The following is a 22,482-nucleotide window of genomic DNA, read 5'->3' on the forward strand; positions in this document are numbered from 1 at the left end:
TTTTTTTATTTTTATTTTACATATATATTTTTTATCTATCACTCTTGTATCTGCACTTGTTGAATCTTAAGCTGAAGTGGCCAGCAAAGTTTATCTTTGCTTCTGAAAAATAATATTTCTTAATTGTATATTTCTGCATTGGTGGCAGGGGACTTGGAAGTTTTAAATTTACCCTGTATTTGATAGGTGTGAGGTGCTAATTTCATTCCTGTCTGCATGCCATGTAACTTACATCAGAAGCCAGAGTTGATAAGACAATACAGACACCAGCAAAGTAGGTACTGGGAAAAAGAGCCCCAGGCCAGCATCTGTAATAGACTTTGGGGCTCATGGGCCCATGGACTCCGTGAAAAGTGGGATGAAGATCGCAAGATGGCCATTAATGACTGAAGTCAAAGACTTCTAACATGTCAGGGTAGTGCAAGCTTGTTTTACTCCATTCAGGCTGTCTGCTCTCTCTGGCTGTCTCTGTTCTAAATGCCCTCTGTGTACTGGAATTGTCATTCTGTATTTAGGCTATGTTAGGGGAGTGGGCCTATGCATGATGTGAACTGGCTGCATTGTACTTTTGCCAAATCATTCCTCTGACCAAAAACATGATGATCATACACAGACTTGGGCAACAACAACAAACACTCACTGATGAGTTTATCACAGACTTGGGCATGTGCACCATGCACTATTGGACTAAAACAGATACATCAAATCAATGTTTTCTCTGCACCAATTTTTAGGTGAAAAAAAAAAAAAAAATAAATCTATAAAAAAAAAAAAAATAATCTTTGGGCAAAAAAAAAAAAACTTCGTTAGGTTAGCAAATGCTGTTATGCTATTTTTTCATAAGCTAGCAATAAGCTTTACGTTTTACGCACCTAATCGCACTTACTCTTAACAGTAGCTCTGTTTATAATGATGACAGGCAATTTATGCCTCTCTGAGGACATTAAAGTTTTCTAAGTCTAAGTCTAAGGTAACAAGGTTTTTATAAGGTACAATATAGAGAGATCCAGATACAGCAACAGGATGATTTGTGAAAACAGGAAGCCAGCCAATATGTCAGTGTATTAATTTGTTAATATGGCTATGTAAAATGTTAATAATTGCATTACATTCGGTTCGCTTATAAATTTTTTTCCTTTAAAGGTTAAGGTCCAGTCCCAGGTGTTTGTGTCAAACAGGATTGGCAATTGCATACATTCGTCTTTCTTTCAATATCAATTTGCAATACTAAGTCATAGCACGTAACAGGGCAGTAAAATCAGCAGTGTAATATTTGCAGTGTTAAAAGTTATTAATTCCCAAAGATTTGAATTAACAATCCACAGTGTTAAACAGTACTCGTGTTCAGTGTTGTTATATGGTGTAATTTCACTTTTACACTAAAAGTGCGAAATAAAAGACCCGCCGAATTGTCTGGACTCCGCCCTTCAGTGACTGCTGCCTCCCGAAGCGACAACGCCATCTTTTCTTCGAGCGACCGAGACGGTAAGCTGGACTGCTTTTCTCTTGATAAAAGTACACTGGAAAAACATTTTTGTTGATAATTTAACTCGAAATATGATTTGGTGGTGAACACATTTAGAAATTACTAACCGCGAGTGTTTTGTCAGGTTCAGTGTTAAGTTCGTTCGTTAATTTATGTTATAACGAATGCTTTACGCTTCTTTTATTTTTAGTTGGTCGTCCTCTCGCCTCTGTTCCCTCCTCGGCCTGGGGTTACTGCGAATCTGGCGCTGAAGACTGAAGCTGCTAACGTTATATTCGGTAGGTTTACTACTAAAATGAGAGAATTCATCAAATGGTAAATGCATTTGTTTTTGAAAGCATTGAGTGCGGCATTTCGATGTTTCCATGCTTTGAAACGGTAATAGTGTGAGTGTTAAACATTACGCGCTAACATCTTTTTTGTGACGCACAACACCGTGTAGAAGTGTCCGTCTCGCCGCTGCAGATGTGCAGTCTTTCTGCAGACAGAGCTGCTATAACGAGGAACATTTACCAAAAATTTGATTGACGTTATCTAATGCAAAAGTCTGAAATTAGAGCACGTTTAAAAACTTCTATTCGCTACTGTCTTGCATTGCTTGTTCTCAGAGCTGAATATCATGTCTATCGTGTCGTCATATCTGCGTCAAAACACAAACGCGCTTCCGTGAAGTGTTTCTTATGACAAGTAACGTTTCGTTTATGCAAGTATCGTGAAAGTACGCAGCCCCGCACGTCACTTGTAGGAGAAAAACATACAATCCGTCCCGTCAGTTTGTAAACCGTACTCACGAATTCTTAAACCGTTCCCTCGGTTTAACAAAAAGTCTCGGTTTATAAACTGACGGGACGGATTGTATGTTTTTCTCCTACAAGTGACGTGCGGGGCTGCGTATGAATGTGAGTTAAAGCTAGGTGAAACTGTAAATCTTCAGTTGTGTTTCAAAGATAACAAAAGTCTTGGCTGAGTAAACTGATGAACTTTTAATATTTTACGAATCCTGTAATAAAAGTATATGGCCATATGTGTCACCCTAGATGCTTGCTAATGTCAGGTTGTGAACAGAGCCACTGTGTGACACAATCAACTTAGCAGAATGGTTCCTGAGAGAGATGTTGTCATTAATTGTTTTTCTTTTCTTTTTTTTTAAAAGCCTCAGAAGACCTTCAAGGATCCAGTTGACCTCTGAATCAGCTGTTAAGAAGTATGAAACAGATTGTCTAAGTTTAGGCTATATTTCAGAATAAGAATATCTATATTCATGTTGTATCTATATTCTGTGTTCATGCAGTTTTTTGCTGAATTTGTCATATCTGTTATTTAGAATGGGACAGTTATATTGCTTCAATTGGTCTCCTACTTCATTTGATTCCACCATCATTACAAGGCTGCAAGGGATCTGGAAAAATGTCATCCTGTCAAGCTGAAAAACATCTTCAAAAAGGTACATTTGGACATTTCTGTCAATACCTATTGTCTGCCTAAAAATATTGCCAAATGGGTTGTATATGAAAAACACATTTAATATTAAAAAAAAAAAAAAACAGTTGGAGAGCTGACCTTGAGTGTTACTTTTGTCTTTTATCTGCAGGCACTAACAAGAACAGCTTGATTGCAGAGAAGAGACCACACAGCCATACACACGCTCACTGATGGGACAGTGAGGAACATCATTCATGGATGCTACACAACTCAAATCTACACGTCATATTTGTTCATGTCTAGGTAAATTTGATGATTTTGTGTTTTATTAATTACTTTGTTTCTGTGCAACACTTAATGAATGTGACTGACTAATTAACCTCTACACATCTGGTATATGCTTTAAAGTTGCCACTTTGCCCATTTGTTCAATAAATGTTGAAATGTATACATCTGTCTGAAGACTTTCCTGATTTTATTTCTATCCTTTTACATTAACTTTATTTTTAACATAATTAACATTATTTTTTTTTGTTTGCACTGAAAAGAGGACATTATTAATTACGCTTAAAACAACAGCAGAGGTGTTAAATACCCCATAATGTAAAATTTGAACAGCAATAGCATGTGTAACACTTTACACTTGGAGTGTAATTTTTCTAGACATTGTTTAAAATGAAATGTGAAAATGAAAAGGATTTAATTAAATTCTGATTTTAATTCAGTGTGTTACATTATATATTATTTATATATATATATATATATATATATATATATATATATATATATATATATATATATATATATATATATATATATATTTAGAAATAACTGCAAATTACAAGCTAATACAAAACTTAGTTCTAGAATTTGCATTCAGAGATAGTTTGACAGCAATTCCAACACAGCACATATGAGACCAAATTGAAGAGTGTCTGACATGTATGTCTTGGATCGTTAATTTCAATTACTATCAAAAATGCTTTTGGAAAATATACCTCATACATTAATGGCAGAAGTCTATAGATATATTGGATACATAGTTTCTTTTATTTACTATAAAACAATGTAAACTCCATACAGTAATAGGAAAAGTATGTAGATATATCGGATAGCTGCTTTAAATTAAAACAAAGTTTATATAAAGTGAACTATGAATTATTGGGAAAAGTTTGTAGATATATTGGATAGTTGCTTTCTTTTAGTATTATAAAACAAAGTTTATATAAGTGAACTCCATAAATTAATGGGAAAGGTATGTAAATGTATTGGATAATTGCTTTTAATTACTATAAACATTTTTTTTTATATAAAGTGAACTCCATGAATTTATGGAAACAGTATGTAGATATATTGGATAGTTGCTTTTAAGTATTATAAAACAATGTTTATATAAAGTAACCCTATACATTAATGGGAGAAGAATGTATATAAATTGGATAGTTGCGTTTAATTACTATAAAAGTGAGTTTATTTAAAATAAACCCATACATTAATAGAGAAAAGTCTGTAAATATATTGTATAGTTGCTTTTAATTACTATAAAAGTATGTTTATTCAAAGTAAACCCCATACATAAATGGGGAAAGTATGTAAATATATTGGATAGTTGCTTGTAATTACTGTCAAATATTGTTTATATAAAGTAATGACTATAAAAAAATATGGCTTTGCAAGCTATTATAATGTGATCTTATTTTTTCTACAGTTCAAAAACTAAATTTAACAGGAATTTAATATAATATTAATATATTTGATAATCCCATAAAATAAAAACCTAAAGCTTTTAAAATACGGTATTTTAAGTAATGTTATGTAATTTTTGTGTGTTTTTACATCTAAAAATCTGGTACTTTGACAGGGAATTCTTGTGGATGTAATTTATAATGTTACGAATTTACCAAAGAATACTGTGTAAAAACAGAAGACTTTAATTAATTGTATAATTTTAAGGCATTTCTACAATAATCTCCAGTTTATATGCAGATTTATTCATTTGTTTAACATTCTACAGACATTTTTAAATGAGATTTTTCTTTTCATTCTTTCGCAGTGGAACGGTAAAAATACAGAAAATGTTTACAGTAAATATCTGTATTTAAAAAACAGAATTATTCCGTAGAATAACTTAAGGTTTTTTACTGTAATTTGACGGTAAGTGTTTGGCAACTTTGCTGCCAGACTTTTTACCGTTTTTTTTACGATTGTTTTTTTTAAATGCATTTACCTTAAATTTAAGGTTTCACAGTAAAAAAAAACACATAGTTGTCTTAATTTTAAATATGTGAATTTTCTTGTCTTTTTACATAGAATTTAATGTAATTTAACATTCAAGCCAATTAAACAAAAGAATAATCCTGTAAAAAAGCCTATAATTTCTCATTATATGAATTTACACATTATTACTTTTATTTTATGGTTAATGTTTTTAATAAAAGTTTTTTTCTGTATTTTCATGACATTTACACGTAATGTTTAAAAAAACTGAAAATATCTGTAAAATAATACAGTATATTTCTTAAAAAAAAACAATTTATTATATTTAAAAAATACCACCAACAACTCCTTCTCCTTTTTGTCTTCCACCCATAAGTTTTGTCAAGAGGCTTTGACGTACATTTTTTAAATCATGAAAATCAGAAACAGGAATGGCATAATCTGTCTGCGATGAAATGGCTTCCATTTCAATGGGATCTGTCAACCTTGACCCAATGGCATAAATGATCACTCCCATTCTCTTTAATTTGTTAGCTGGTCCACGAGGAGAATCTCTTGATCTGCCACCAGCCACAAGCACAAGATTTTGACTAACATGGCTTTTGGTTTGAGGTTGCGTACAGCATCAGCCACCTCAGAAATGGATGACTATGCACTGAGAGTAAAGCTGCAGTATTACTGAACTGCACAACAGCAATTTGATCTTTTTCTTGACCAACATCAAATGTCTCTGCCAAACTGGCCACAAATTCTCGTATAGCTGTGAATCTATCAGTAGCATCATCCGATCCGTCAATAAGATACACAATATTTCTTGCTGCATCCAAAGTCTGTCCTACAATAAATTAAAGAAAGAATATTTCCATAAAGGAAAGACAAAAGTATTTAAACAACAATCTGTAGATACACAGTACATACAGTGGCTAATCTGTCTGCATCTTCACGTCTCTTCTTAATTTAACATACTTTAACAGCATGTTCAACAAAGACATCCGTAATCAAAGTTCTTACCCCCAGGAGTTGGAAATTACTCAGGAATTTCATCACCACTTATCAAAACAGAGGCAACTCTTTGGACAATGCTGTTGATGGAGGTGAAGTCAGGAACAGAGAAAGCATACACTGGTGTGGTGGACATTGTCTGTAACTCAAGTGTGTGAGTTACTTAATTGAAATGACTTTTATGTTGTTTTCTCTTAAATTCTGTGAAAGGTTCTGACATCATCACCAGATCTACCACCACTAAATATGTACAGAATCTGAGGTACTCCCTCATGACGTCTGCTCCCAAAGAACTGTGTAAATATATTTTCTTTAATAAACAGCAGAGCAGCTCCAGTATTCAGTGACCTTCCACTTTTGTGCCTCATAGAACGAATGGAAATAAGTACCTCTGTTTTGGTTGCATATGAGTTGAGATAAAAATTAGCTGTGGGATCTCGACTGTACTGAACAACAGCCACCCTATCAAGATCTTCCTCCACATTTAGACTCTCAACTAACCTCTGGATAAAATTGCGAATTCCCTCAAAACCAATTTTAGAATCATCAGATCCATCAATAAGCAATGCAACATCCCTTTTGACAAATTCTGTAATAAATAAATTAAATGACTTTATTAACTATAACAAAGTACTTTAAGAGTAAATCATGTGTTTAGACTAATTTAAAGCGATCTTTATGCTATCAAGTGCTATAATTCATGGGAGACCTGTCAGTGGCTGGTGTGCACACATACATTAAGAAATTAATCCTTTTTTTCTTACCAGAGACCTGAGGTGTCATTGTTGGTAGCCGTTGGTAAGATACCCTGTTTATTAATGCTAAAATATTCTCTTGAACATCAAAAATGCTCTCAGAATCAGACATGAAAAAGTAGTTGGGCTGATGGGATATTGCTTGTAACTCAAGTGTGTCAGCATTTGTGGTACCAATACTAAATGAAATGACACCAATGTCTTTCAAAACTTTGACTTGATCACGTATATATCATTGTTAGACCTTCCAGAGTTCAGTAGAATTAGAACCTGTGGCACCCCCTCCAAAAGTCTACTCCCTGCAGCAGCAGTAAACAGGTTGTCCTTAACATATTGTAGGGCTGCCCCAATGTGACGCAGCCTTCCTCCTTTATGAATTAAACGTTTCACATAATTTATAACATCATCTGATGATGAATATGTATTCAAAAGAAACTCAATGGCTGCATCATCACTGTACTGGACTACTGAAACACGATCTTTATTTGGTGCAACATTCAGTTTCTGAACCAGGGTCTGAACAAAGTTTTGCATTCTTGAGAAACTTCCCTTTGTTTCATCAGTGCCATTGATTAAAAACACAACATCTCTCTTTCCAGCATCTGTTGCAATGAGCATAAATATATAGTTATATCACTAGCCCATTACTCCTTTAAATTAACCACATTCCAAAAAAAAAAAAAAAAAAAAGAAATAATAATCATTCTTACCTGTTGTAGTTGTTGTAAGCCTCCTGGGCTGCTGAGGAACCCTTCTGACATATGATACAAGTTTCTGTTCAATGGTTTGAAGGTCATCAAACTGAGGAACAGTAAGAGTATGACCAGGAGTATATGACATTGCCTGGAGTTGAATAGCATCTGCATTTTGATTGCCAATACTGAATGTTACAATTTGATCAATTTTCAGAGCAGCAGCTGGAGCTCTAACATCATCCTGAGACCTTCCGCCAGTCACAAGCACAAGCACCTGAGGAACTCCCTCTAGGATTCTGCTCCCAGAAGAGGCAACGAACATGTTCTTTTTGGTATAGTCAAGGGCTCTTCCAGTGTTGAGGGGACTTCCTCCCTGGTGTTTCAGACTCTCAATTGAATTGTGAATGTCTTGCTTTGTGGCATGTGTGTTGAGGTAAAAATGGACCTGTGGCTCTCTGCTGTATTGAACTACAGACACTCGGTCTCTACTTGGCCCAATATTGAGTTTGTCCACCACTCTTTGAACAAACTGACACATTGGTTTAAATGAATCCCTGGTGTCATCAGACCCATCCAGAACAAAGACAATGTCTCTTTGAGCTGCATCCAATTCAACTGGATGAAAATTGAATGGCTTTAGTAAAGCGCACTCTTATAAAAATGTAAGACAAAACATCAACACACTAAATACATCAAGCACATTACTGCATGTAGTGATCTTTTCAAAGTATTAACAATACAAATTAAACCTGAACAAACAATTTAAAGACAAATTTACAATCTATATACATTTGGCTATATTTGTGTTTTTAAGAATATGCCGGCAATATTTGAAACAAAGAAAAATGTCCATTATAAAATGATATCATTGTATTTTCATGCTCAACTGACTAAGATCAATTAAGCAATCAGAATAGAAAAAGGGAAGAACAAGGATTTGAAATACCATCAATGATTGAGAAATCATTGGCTCAAACAAGAGCTTAAACTGAAGGGGAATCTCCATGAGTAGTAAGACTCTTCCATGGTTAAGAGAACCCGTGGAAAACCATGGAAGTTATCTGATGGACAACGCAAAAGAAGAGCAGAACAGGTAAATATTTAGTGGCAAAGGCCATTATTTTCCATTCTTTATTATATGTTAAGAAAGCTGAATCTATCAATAAATGCCCTCATGGTTAAAGCAAGCAGTTTAGTGAAGAAAGTAGATTTGGATGAAGGTTCATATCCAAACTATCAAATGCCCAAAGTCAAAAGAAAAAGTTTGAATCTGAGGAATATGCCATGTGTCATTATTCTTACCAATGATAGTAGGGGGTTCTATTCCCATTTTGGATTTGATAAAGGAGAGGATATCAGGCTGTATATTTAAAAGTTCACCAAAGGCTGAAAGATTAAAAATAAATCTAGGTGAAAATGCTATGCTTTGGAGCTCTGCTTCTACAGCATTCTTTATTCCAATGGCAATGGACAGAACCCCACTATTTTTGAGATCTTCAGCAGGACCAGCCACGTCATCACTGGACCCTCCACCAGTCATAACAATCAACAGCTGAGGTACTCCTAGCTGGTGTCTACTTCCAGAAGCAGCAGTGAAAACATGGTCCCTGACATACTGTAGTGCTGCCCCAGTATTTAGGTTTCTTCCACCTTTTGCTGTAAGGCCATTAATGGCATAAATTACAGCTTTCTTACTACTGTACGTATTAAGCAGGAAATAAGTCAAAGCATCTTCGCTGTACTGTATTACAGCAACTCGAACAATGTTCTGGTCAATGTCAAGATCCTCTGCCATTCTCCGAATAAACTCACGGATGGCAAGAAGTCCATTTTTGGAGTCATCGGAGCCATCAAGGAGAAAAACTATATCCCGTTTGTTAATTCCTGTAACAGGCAAGTTACCAAGAAAAGAAAAAGAAAATGATATTGGAATACATCTGACTCATTCAATGTATAAATTGAATAGCAAAAGCTAAAAGTGTACAAAAGCAAAAAACTGTTTCAAAATGCAAGTAAATCAAAGAATATCAATGACATCGAACCCTCAAAAATTATTTTGTGGGTCAGGATGTGAATAGCGTTGAATAAGAAAAAGCTCTTGCAAGTGAAATAGAGTTTAAAAACAATCCCATGGAATGAACATCTTTATGTGCAAAAGATGTAAAGTAAAGACATGGAAAACATGCGAAAATATTCAAGAAGAAAGATTTAAGAAAAAAAGAATTTTCAGTTTCACCCATCCTAGAATGTGAACCCATATATGTGTTGATATATTTCTATAACATTTAACAATTTCTTTAACATTTAAGTCATTTAGCAGATGCTCTTACCCATGGTGACTTAAAAATGCATAGACTGTATAAATTCTGAAAACTAAAACACAAATAATTGTTTAATGATTGCTTATAGTGAACCAGCTGAGTTTGGAACTTCAGTTTTAGGAATTTCTTCAGATTCTTTTTAGATATTCTTTAATGTTAAACTATTTTTGGCTCTATTAAAAGGAAGGTCATCAAATGGATCAATATAATGTGTGAATTGAGACTGAGTTTTCAGCTCATTTGAATCTGTATTTTCCATACCAGTGCTCACTGTCCCTATTTCAAGATATTTAAGGGCAATGCCAGGCCCTACTATTTCATCACTAAATGGTCTGCTACTCAACAATATTAGTATTTGAAAAATTCCATAAAGTTGTCTACTCCCAGATGAAAAAGTGAAATCCTGGTGCCTCACAAACTGGAGGGCTGCACCAGTGTTAGCTGCTTGTCCACCTTTTTGTGTCAGGACCTTTATGGGATTTAGAACCTCCGCCTTTGTTGAGTAAATTTTAAGAAAGAAGTGAACCACTGGATCGTCACTGTACTGAACCACAGATATTCTACATTTACTCTCCTTCACATTAAGTATCTCAACAACTCTTTGAACAAAATCACAAACTTCACCAAATCCACTTTTAGTACCACCAGAACCATCCAAGATGAACACAACACCTTTTGCTACATCTTCGGCATTGGCTAAGACATAGTACACCAACGAGAAATATTTAGAAACAAAGAATAGCACAGTACCCAAAAAATAAACCACTAACACACACTGCTGCTTTTGCAAGCATACAGAAGACCACAGCAACACAGACAGCTAAGATTTTCTTACCTATTTCTAGAATGATCTTCAGATCTTGATCTGGAAGGTTCACATAGTTCTTGAGCCTTTCCTGCACAGTGCTGAGCTGGCTGAATTCCTTCACATTGAAAGCAAATGATGGATTGTGAGAGATGTCCTCAATCTGTTTAGGGTCTGCATTTTTCACTCCAACACCAAAAGGAACAACTCCTTCAGTCTTTAGGGCAACTGCAGGTTCTCTGACACTGTCTCTAGATCTTCCCCCAGTCAAAACGATCAAAAATTGGGGAACATTTTTACTGGCTCGACCACCGTTTGCTGGTGACAAAATGGTGTTTTTCATGAAAGTCAAGGCAGCTCCAGTATTTAAACTTCTGCCACCTGCCAGAGTGAGTCCACTTACAGCTCTCAGCACCTCATCTTTGGTTTGGTAAGTGTTCAAGTAGAAGTTAGGACTTGGTCTTTCACTATGCTGGACCACAGAAACTCGTACTTTATCAAAGCCTATATCCAGAGGATCAATGACTTTGGAAATGAAGTCACGGATATAGGGAAAGTCACTTCTCACATCATCAGACCCATCAATCAAGAATGCAACATCCCTTTCTCCACCAGAGGGACTTGGTTTTTCAGTCACTGTGAAAGATTTTAAAAAGAGAGCATGTGAATTAAGTACCAAAAAATGCTTAAATATCTACAACATTAAAGTTAATTTCTGAATATAAAAGCAATGTAGGTAATAAAAATAAATAAATAAAATGGTGCAAAAAATAATTTATGTTGACTAATATGATGTATTCTTGAACTTAATAGTGATACTCATCACCTCAACAAATTAATTATTTAATTACTTTTTTATGAAAATGTGCTTCAGCTTACCTACTGGAGTATCAGTCTCCCCAACAACAGTGACCAGTGGTGTCATAATTTCATCAACAACACTTGACAAGTCAGCAAAATTTCTTTTATAGTATGCCAAATTTTCAACAAAAGCAACAGTTTTCAAGAAACGATCTTCCACTTGGCCAGCTCCAACAGCAAAAGTCAAAACACCCTCTAAAGCTACACGGTCTGCAATCCCCTTGACCTCGTCTTGAGATGGTCCTCCTGTTATTAAAACCAGGACCTGCTGGATCCCCTCTCTCCTACGAGACCCAAATTCGGGCTGGAAGTGGTTGGTTAGGGCATATTGTAGGGCTGCACCAGTGTTCAGTGCACGTCCTCCCATCAATCTCAGCTGAGCGATGGCAGAGAGCACATCCTGTTTGGTGCTGTGAGTGTTCAGATGAAACTCTACACTCCCCCTCACAAAAAAGCATTAATCAGACCCACACGCACCACTCGCTCCGGTCGAACATCTAGTCTGTTCACCACTTCAGTAATGAAGTCCAGTACAGGTTGCAGGTTATTTCCAACATAGTTAGATCCATCCACCAAGAAGACAATGTCTCGGACAACTCTTTGGGTGTGGACTGTAGTAACATCCACAAATGGGCCTAGAAGATTTTACATACCACAATTTTAGATATCTAAGTATCGTTTAAATGAAGTTCAATTATTTCTATTTGTGCTATAAGACAGTATCAATGGGCAAAAATGCATAAGAAAAGATACATGGTTTTGTGAAGTATTTTATTAATCTTTATTTATCTTATTAATTTAAATATCTATCTATATACATAACTAATACTTATGAAGAATACAATCTGCTATTTTATAAACAAAATTAGCATGTTTGAACTCTAAATATTACCTGTTTCAGTTGGAATCTCTGTTACAACAACACCAGACAATGTAGAGAGAGGGGAGATAATTTCTCTGGGGTTGCGCAGCAACATCCTGAAGTCCTTCAGCAAGAAAACAACACTGTCATCAAAAGCTATTTGCTTGAGCTCAGCTTCATCGGCAGCCCTGGAGCCTGCAGCCAAAGTCAGAACACCCATTTGACGAAGAGCATCAGCCGGTTGTTGGACACTGTCTTTAGATTTTTTACTGGTCAGGAGCAACACAAGCTGTGGCACTTGATCTTGAATGCGGCTCCCACTCTCAGCTGTGAGCATGTTGGTCCTCACAAAATTCAAGGCAGCACCAATGTTGACTTCAACCGATGGTTTGGGTTTTATTCTTGTGAGGGCAGAGTAGTGATTCCTGAATTGAACTAATGAGTTGAGGTTGATCCATTCTTGGGGTGGTGGAAAACATGGCCACTCCGACCTGCACCTGATCAGGACCAATTGGCATGATGTCAATAAACCTTTTGATGAATTCTCGCACTGCATTGATTATGACGGTACCCATGCTACTGTCAATGAGGAAAATTATATCTCTCTTCCCAACAGCCAAAGCTAAAAGGGGAGAAAAAAAGAAGAATTCTGCTTAGTCCTTCTGCAAATTCTAACCAAAATCAAGCAACCTATGAAACAGTTAGCTCTCATCATTTATTTAAAATGAATAATTAAGGTTTAGCTTGAAGGTTTTTACAAATACAATGTATTAACTATCACCATTATTTTACTTGACATAAAGCTGGCATAGATAAATCATATACAGGTCCTTCTCAAAAAATTAGCATATTGTGATAAAAGTTCATTATTTTCCATAATGTAATGATAAAAATTAAACTTTCATATATTTTAGATTCATTGCACACCAACTGAAATATTTCAGGTCTTTTATTGTTTTAATACTGATGATTTTGGCATACAGCTCATGAAAACACCCAAAATTCCTATCTCAAAAAATTAGCATATTTCATCCGACCAATAAAAGAAAAGTGTTTTTAATACAAAAAAAGTCAACCTTCAAATAATTATGTTCAGTTATGCACTCAATACTTGGTCGGAATCCTTTTGCAGAAATGACTGCTTCAATGCGGCGTGGCATGGAGGCAATCAGCCTGTGGCACTGCTGAGGTGTTATGGAGGCCCAGGATGCTTCGATAGCGGCCTTAAGCTCATCCAGAGTGTTGGGTCTTGCGTCTCTCAACTTTCTCTTCACAATATCCCACAGATTCTCTATGGGGTTCAGGTCAGGAGAGTTGGCAGGCCAATTGAGCACAGTAATACCATGGTCAGTAAACCATTTACCAGTGGTTTTGGCACTGTGAGCAGGTGCCAGGTCATGCTGTAAAACGAAATCTCCATCTCCATAAAGCTTTTCAGCAGATGGAAGCATGAAGTGCTCCAAAATCTCCTGATAGCTAGCTGCATTGACCCTGCCCTTGATAAAACACAGTGGACCAACACCAGCAGCTGACATGGCACCCCAGACCATCACTGACTGTGGGTACTTTACACTGGACATCACGGCATTTTGGCATTTCCTTCTCCCCAGTCTTCTTCCTCCAGACTCTGGCACCTTGATTTCCGAATGACACGCAAAATTTGCTTTCATCCGAAAAAAAGTACTTTGGACCACTGAGCAACAGTCCAGTGCTGCTTCTCTGTAGCCCAGGTCAGGCGCTTCTGCCGCTGTTTTCTGGTTCAAAAGCACACGCCTGTGCACGGTGGCTCTGGATGTTTCTACTCCAGACTCAGTCCACTGCTTTCCGCAGGTCCCCCAAGGTCTGGAATCGTTCCTACTCCACAATCTTCCTCAGGGTCCGGTCACCTCTTCTCGTTGTGCAGCGTTTTTTGCCACACTTTTTCCTTCCCACAGACTTCCCACTGAGGTGCCTTGATACAGTACTCTGGGAACACCCTATACGTTCAGAAATTTCTTTCTGTGTCTTACCCTCTCACTTGAGGGTGTCAATGATGGCCTTCTGGACAGCAGTCAGGTCGGCAGTCTTACCCATGATTGCGGTTTTGAGTAACGAACCAGGCTGGGAGTTTTTAAAAGCCTCAGGAATCTTTTGCAGGTGTTTAGAGTTAATAATTAGTTGATTCAGATGATTAGGTTAATAGCTCGTTTAGAGAACCTTTTCATGATATGCTAATTTTCTGAGATAGGAATTTTGGGGTTTTCATGAGCTGTATGCCAAAATCATCAGTATTAAAACAATAAAATACCTGAAATATTTCAGTTGGTGTGCAATGAATCTAAAATATATGAAAGTTTAATTTTATCATTACATTATGGAAAATAATGAACTTTTATCACAATATGCTAATTTTTTGAGAAGGACCTGTATGTAGTAAAACAATGAAAATTAATTAGCATTAAGTGATAATTCATTTCAAAACATGGACATTTGCTATGACCAAAATTTTATACAATCCTGAATATAAACATACAAAAATTGTTAACAAGAGTTATCTCTCCACTTGAAAGCTGTGCTACACTTTTGATTGAGTGTAAATATTGTTATTTTAGAGAGAACACAATCCATGACAAGAGCAGTGAACCATAGTTTGCATTTCACCCTTAATTAACAAACAGCATATGTTGTTTACAGCACTGGTTTTTAATCCTGGTCCTGGGGACCCACCACTCTGCACATTTTGTATGTCTCATCTGACACGCTCCGTGCAGTTCATGGAGCTCTAACCTGATGGGCTGATGAACTGAATCAGGTGTTTTAAATAAGTGAGACACAAAATGTGCAGAGTGGTGGTCCACGTCCGTGATGAGTACAGTTATTATTTCCCGTTCTTCAGTTTCGCTATGGAATCCCCCTCATACAGTAATTACATACCTTCTGTGAAATCTGTTTGAATCACAATGGTGCGCTGGGTGACGCCATTAATGTATGGCAGTATCTGGTCACCCATGCTTGCCACTGTTCTGGCATCAGGAGCAGACAGAACAAAGCTTTTGTCTGTAGCAATAGCTTCCAGTTGGGCAGTAGCAGAATCACCCACAGCAATGCCAAATGTGTACACACTGGCCAGCTTTAGGGCCCTCTCGCCTTGACTGACATCATCAGTGGACTTCCCAGCACTGATCACCACCAGCACCTGGGGTACCCCTTCCTCTGCCCTGCCTCCTGCATCTTGGCCCAACAGACTGTCTGCCACCTCCTCCAAAGCGGCCCCCAGGTTTGCCTCATAACCGCCAGGGTACTTAAGCCCCCGAATATAACTGAGGACACTCTCTTTGTTGTCAAAGTTATTGAGATAGAACTGAATTTCAGGGTCGGCACTATAAACCATGAGGGCTACACGGATTGCATCCCTGCCAATGTCAAGCCCCTCAATCACTTGGATCACCAAATCACTGACGAGGTGGAAGTTGTCAGCTCCAATGCTCTCTGATCCGTCAATTAAGAGTACAAGGTCGGCTGTTGCAGGGACTTTGAAGGAGAAGTGGAGAGAGGACAGAGAGAAAAAGAAAATATAGTGCAAAATGTGTGAGTTAAAAAAAGAGGGAGGGTGAAAGGGGAGGGGTGCACGCATAAAACATAATCATGGATAATTACAATCCATCATTAAAACACAACACAAAGACATTATACTGCATGTCTGCTGAAACAAGGAAGATGCTCTGCAACTTTCTCATTTTCATACTCTAAATAGTGTAGAATTATGTTGTAGGGTTTTATTTTACAGTGTATTTAATTGTAATCTGTGAGCAATTGTGTTTACATTATGAAGTTTCTGTATTGTATATGTGTTTGGGCCCCTGTAGAGGCTGCTTGGGCAATTTAATCTTATCTTCTTGTGTTCAGTCAGACCATGCAGACTCATGTTACAGTATACAGTGATAAAAGCACCAGTCATGACCATTCTGTCTCATCTTTGGACCTTCATATATATTTTTACTGTCACTTCTTTACTGGCATTTTTCACATATTTGATTGTGGATTGAAATCACTCCACAGTCGTGGTTTTATTTCTTATGATAACAGTATCTAATGAAACAAATTGTTTAGCCAGGATATATTGAAAGGTTTGTCCCATTTTTAAATAGCCAATAAGCTTTATGTCACAAATATGAGCCATGGTTTACTCCTTGATAATCGACTGCAGATGATATTAGGGAAGGGACATTAATTTTCTAGACAGCATGTGATGATTCATCAATACTTTTAGCTTTATTTTCTAGAAGAGAGAGGCTGTAAATTTAAAATGAATACAGTGATCTGCTAAAAGTGCAGTTTGTCATCATTTAGGAGCACACTACAAAATACCATTGATGGCTAAAGGCAAACCTACATAGACACAAATGCAATTCATGGGGTCTTTAATATTGAAAATTCAGTGAAATATGCTCTTTGTTTAGTAAACAATTCAAAGATGAGAACATATGGATTCATCACTGTATCAATTGTGGAGGAACACTTTTTTTACTTAAATGGTTACACAGTGAAGACAGTCAGCACACAAACACATAAGAATCAGACATTAAGCTCTCAAGACATAAGCTGTGCTGGATGGTTAACCATTATCAGCTGCTGATGATCTCTAAAGTCTCAAAGACATAAATTAGTGATACCTTGTCGTCTAAAGAATTTAGGCATACATTTCTGAAGTGAATCTACCTTTTTCCAAGAATTTAGTAGAGGAATGGATGGATAAATAAGTGAATGGATAATGGCAGAGAGACAGAAAGATGGTTGGATGGATGTTTAAAGTTTTGAAATTCCGTTACAACTAAAATCCATTGTCTCATGTCTATTTGTTTCAAATGCACTTAAACAGCACAAGAGGAGTCACAGCATGCAGAAAATGTGACTGTGACAAAACTAGTCATGTTAACAGTGGGGGAATTGTTAATTGGGTTGTTTCTAGTTTAATTTTTCATGAGTTACCTATAGTCAATATTAACTGGCTGTGGCCGTTCCCGACGCTGACAGTAGCTCTTGAGACCCGTCAGGGTTGTAGGTGTAAGCTTAAAATTCAATTATCCTTTGAATTGTTTTTGTTCATTAGGGATTCTAAACAAACGACATCAAACTGCTCTGAATGGTTTCAAAGTATTTAAATCAGTAAATTGTAGCTGTTTCTCTTCACAGTCTTGAATATGAAATTTCAAAGTTTTAACAAAAGTGAGCAGCATTGATGGGGTCTTCTAAAATCACCCTGTAATGCTCCTATTTTACTTACTGTTGTACAAGTAGATGTATTTAAACTTAATATTTAACAATAGAGCTTAATATTTAACAATAAAACAAGATACCTAATTTTAAAGTCACTTCCCAGTCAAGGGAACGTAGCACAGTAAAATGAACATGTTTTCACCCATAGAATGATGTTTACATCTCAAAGAAGCCTGGAGAGGTAAAAATAAATAAATAAATATAATTTTGTATATACATATAAAAAATAATGGACTAAACTTACCATCCTGAGCTTCAAGATTTGGGAATAGGCCAAAAACCATTACACCCCAGAGGGCAAACAGTAATAACCGGCTCTTCCCCATTGTCCACAAAAGCGTATGGAATAGACTGCTGGGGGAAAAAAACAACAAAACTGCTTTTAAGTTTTTGGGAAAGAGTACAGCATACCATATACTGTGTATATATATATATATATCTATATATATATATATATATATGGAAATTCTTACAGAACATCCCTTTATTTCTGTTAAACTTACTTGCAATGGCACAAACACATATGACTGCTGTTCATCCACAGTTTTGCCATCAAATTATAGGTATCAAATGATCAATATTCTAAATATAATCCTTTATTGGGTTGTTTGCGTTCTCATCTTATCTCATAAAATATAACATAAATATTCTCTGAAATACCTCTGGGCTGTTTATGCTTATTTTTAGGAGGAGAGGAAAAGTTTTGACGGCACAGTGAGATTTATTTGACCTGTTTCCACCCCGTGAGCCAAATCCACACAGCTGTCAGATTTCAGGATTTTAAAAGGTTTTCTTCCCACATCAATGTTCCTCACTTGCCAGTAAAAACCACTAAGCACTACGCAGTTCATACTCAGGAAAAAAACAAAAACATCTAGAGTACTGGACACAAACAAAAACTCCATAACATGCAGACAGGGTTTACCTAGGGTTGGACACCCATTCATATATTCATATATTTATATGGTCAATATAAATTATTAATTAATAAATAGGGTCTAACATAAATTATAATCTATTAATTAATCTGTCTAATAATGTCTAAAAATATAATGTCTATCAAGCTATAACAGACTATCGAGATTTTAATAAAACAATTGGGTTATACCTTTTGAAACATAGATGTGTCTGTCACTTTATAGGTATGGTTCACCCAAAAATAAAAATTCTGTCATAATTTACCCAGGTTGTTCAAATCCTGCATAAAGTTCTTTCTCCTGCTGAACACAAAAGAAGATACTTTGAAGAATGTGGGTAGCTGCTGGTCCTATGAAAGAAAATTAATGACAAATGTCTTTGAAACAAAAAAAGCATGTTGAATTGCAATAACTGAAAAAATAATGCATTGAATTAGCAGTGTTTGCATTTTAACGCCTTGTCTTTTAAAGGGGTCATATGATGTTGCTAAAAATAACATTATTTGGTGTAATGAAATGTGTTTATGCGGTTTAAGGTTAAAAAAATACATTATTTTCCACATACTGTACATTATTGTTTCTCCTCCATGCCCCGCCTTCTGAAATGTGTCGATTTAAAAAAAATAAATAAAAAAAAAATTTACTGAAAAGCAAGGTGTGCTGTGATTGGCCAGCTATCCAGCCTGTTGTGGTTGGCCGAATGCCTCAAGCGTGAGACAGAAATGTTACGCCTCTTAACATATTGTGATGCCCTGTCCGGCCGGAGCGATGAGACATAAACATAAAAGCCATTATAAACATGATATAAACATGGTTTCTAGTCATGTCTTCTTTTGGAAGGCAAAAACAGTTTAAATTTCTCAACGAAAAAGCGTCATACACCGCGGCCTTGAGTGAGCAGAGGCCGAAGGCAATTTTTAAACATCGATTGCGGGCGATGACCACTTAGCGCCACCCTCACCTGAGACAGGCAGCACATGCTGCAGACACTGTTTGCCCAACATCCTGCGTGCAGTGATCGTGTTTATATTGATAAGGGGTCAATTAAGTTAGCATTACATGATTTGAATATTCTAACATTTTAAATTTTCATTCTTTAACAAATTACTATAACTCAGTTGATTGTGTTTTTTCAAAGCCAACTTTTCATTAAAAAAGTAATGTTGTCTGTCCACATAAAAACACATTACAGACGCCCAGACACACAATGTAAATAGTGCACACAGAAAATGAACACGTTAATTCCTAGTAATGGTTTTTTTAATCAGTTTAGTGTCAAATGTTAAATAGCTGTAAACACACGCATCCTGATCATTTATGCTATGAAGTTTTCACATTAGTTGATTTTTTTTTTTTTTTTTTGTATTAATCAGTTCAAATTGTTTGACCTTCTTGTCTTTAGAAAGATATGGAAATGGTAGTCACTAACGTTTCACATGGTTCATGCTTAACTCGCATGCCATAATTAATATCACGACACCATCATGCCTAACTCGCATGGTCCTTTACATTTGAACCAAAATAAAAAGGTACTCATCTTTCATATTCATTTAAATAATGTTTTCTTCAGTTAAAATAAATAAACAGTTCACAATTAATCAGTTAAATGTCCATTTTCGCCGATAAAATCAAGTTACGCGCCTGTACGGAACACCGTTAACCTTTATCATCTTCACCACACTGGCGGAGGAGGTACTTTTACCCACTGTTCTCAAAAACTATTGGTCCTAAAGACATCAATCAAAGTGTGGACCGTATAATAGGTATTCCCCCAGAGAATGATCTTGCTTGTCTGTCTTTCAACAACGGAGTAGTGGTCGCTGGCGTGCGGTGAATAGCGAAAAATGTACAGTCCACGGTCCACCGTGAGCATATGCTTCTCTGCAAACTGCGCGTTCATCATTAGTTACTGGACAGACACATTGATAACTTTCTCGTTCAGCTCTACATCTGGATAGTCTTGTGTCAAAAGCGCGGACGTGAGCTCCTCGATGATTTAAACCGCGGCGCGCAGGTTTAGCAAATAGTGCGCTCGCGTGAAAGAGCTTTAACTGCGCGCGTTCTGGAGACTCCATCATTGCCATGGAAACAAAGACACCAAAATGAGCTTCTCTAACTTCTTAAGAAATTAATTTAATTATAATTGCTATTAGCATTATAAACGGTGCAAAATACTTATTTGTTGATTCAGCTTGTTGGCCTTGTAAAATACGGGACAAATCGCGTACCGTATTGATTTGATACGGGACGCGTCATTTTACCTTTAAATAGCTACGGGACGATTCCGTGTTTCAAGGGACGGGTGGCAACCCTTCGATATGCCACAACACAGAATGCCCCCTCCCTGTTGAACTCAGAATCACACTGAAAGGTTCGACTGTGAAAACTTTTAGAGTGGAAGGCACATATTCAAAACTTTCCATCACATCATTCTCAGAGTTTCTGGACGCATTGAATCACGGTATAGTTTGGGTTGCCATGTTACCATATATGCAAATATGATTAAAAATAAATAATAATAAAAATAAAAATAGGAGAGTTCTAGAGAGAGTTCCTTACACAAAATTACTTTATGAGTTGAAATTGTGTCGGTTGGCATTTATTTCATTTGGATGCAGAAAACAATTATTAAATCATTTTCAAATTTCAGCACACAATGGTATTACATTTACATGTATTACAAGTAAATTTGTAATATTTAATGTAACATGACATGTAACATTTTCAATGTTTTAATGCCCAAGCAACAATAATGGGATAAAAACATGTTTGTACCAACCTCAGTCTAAATGCCTTAAGCACCAAATGAGTAATACAAGGTGTCAACATTGACCTCTAGTGTTTTAAATTGGGATAACTGCTTCTCCTTGTCAGTGTTTCTAAAAGCTGGCCCAACAGAGGAATTCTAATGCCCACACTCTCAAAAAAAAAAAAAAAAAAACCGTGTACAAATTTTAACTTTATCTTGTCACTGGAGTAGCAGGCTACCATCAAATGTACACCTTATCTTCCCCTAAAGGGTAAATATCAGTACCCTACAATTCTGTGTTTGTGGTGACAGTTACATGTTTGCCTGTATGTATGCAAGTCAATGGGAAAGTATTGCAATGGATTTAGATTTTCTGGCGTTGTCAAGGGTCCACATCTGTTTCTGCTCCACTTAAATGTAATGCCTCAGCTCTAACTCTCCCAGCATTCTTTGTCCCTCTGGCAAAGACAGTGGAAAAAATGTTTCACATCACTGTCTTTACTGTGCAATTTGAATAGTGTCTATAGTGGTAGAAAAGTGCAACAAAGCTTCCTGACTTGTTCTGCTTCTTGCTTCTGTTTAAACAAGCTCATAATCAATATTATTCTCATCCGGGTTGAATATCATCTTGATGAAAACAAAAATCGGCATAACAACTAAACCAGACAGTTAAGAGGAAAATTCTGCAATATATCCTTTATAGAAAAATGTTTATTTTACACTTTTACATAACAGAATCATTGAGGTTATGTGTAACCATATCACAAACACATGACGGTAACAGTGGTCTCAAAAACTTTCCTGCTAAATTGTTCACTCTTAACACTGAGCCCCTCCTCAAGTATTATACTTATCAGAGCACTTTGCTCTGCCTCTTCTGCAATGCCTCTTCCTGTGGTGCAAGAAAAAATCATTCTTTCTCCCAAAGCTTTGAAATTTAGTGTACCCAGTGAATTCTTAACATTAAAACTATAATTAAATAAAACCGCCTTCACATTGTGTGAGTTGGAAAAGTCACACAAATAAACCAGACTTTACGGTAAAAAGGGTGCATACACAGCAAATTTGAGTAAAAATGGATTTTAGCATATTTTTAGAATGCACGCATCCAAATACACCAAAAACCACACCATC

The 22,482-nt window shown here is 36.3% G+C and overlaps 1 protein-coding gene and 1 long non-coding RNA gene across 2 annotated transcripts in view; one reads left to right on the top strand and one right to left on the bottom strand.

Annotated features, from left to right (window-relative positions):
- Positions 1-22,482, bottom strand: part of LOC109062490 (collagen alpha-3(VI) chain-like) — a 59,798-nt gene that overhangs the window by 36,956 nt on the left and 360 nt on the right. The window contains 7 exon segments of the mRNA XM_042763642.1: positions 10,734-11,339; positions 11,583-12,018; positions 12,021-12,199; positions 12,457-12,839; positions 12,841-13,048; positions 15,340-15,936; positions 17,927-18,036. Coding sequence (XP_042619576.1) covers positions 10,734-11,339; positions 11,583-12,018; positions 12,021-12,199; positions 12,457-12,839; positions 12,841-13,048; positions 15,340-15,936; positions 17,927-18,008 — 2,491 coding nt within the window. The 5' untranslated portion in view covers positions 18,009-18,036.
- LOC122146118 lies at positions 1,233-3,133 on the top strand. The gene is made up of 5 exons (XR_006160803.1): positions 1,233-1,485; positions 1,677-1,764; positions 2,640-2,690; positions 2,811-2,930; positions 3,078-3,133. It is a non-coding gene; the product is annotated as an uncharacterized LOC122146118 (long non-coding RNA).

The sequence above is a fragment of the Cyprinus carpio genome, chromosome A9 (genome assembly GCF_018340385.1).
Source record: "Cyprinus carpio isolate SPL01 chromosome A9, ASM1834038v1, whole genome shotgun sequence".
Classification (NCBI taxonomy): Eukaryota; Metazoa; Chordata; class Actinopteri; order Cypriniformes; family Cyprinidae; genus Cyprinus; species Cyprinus carpio.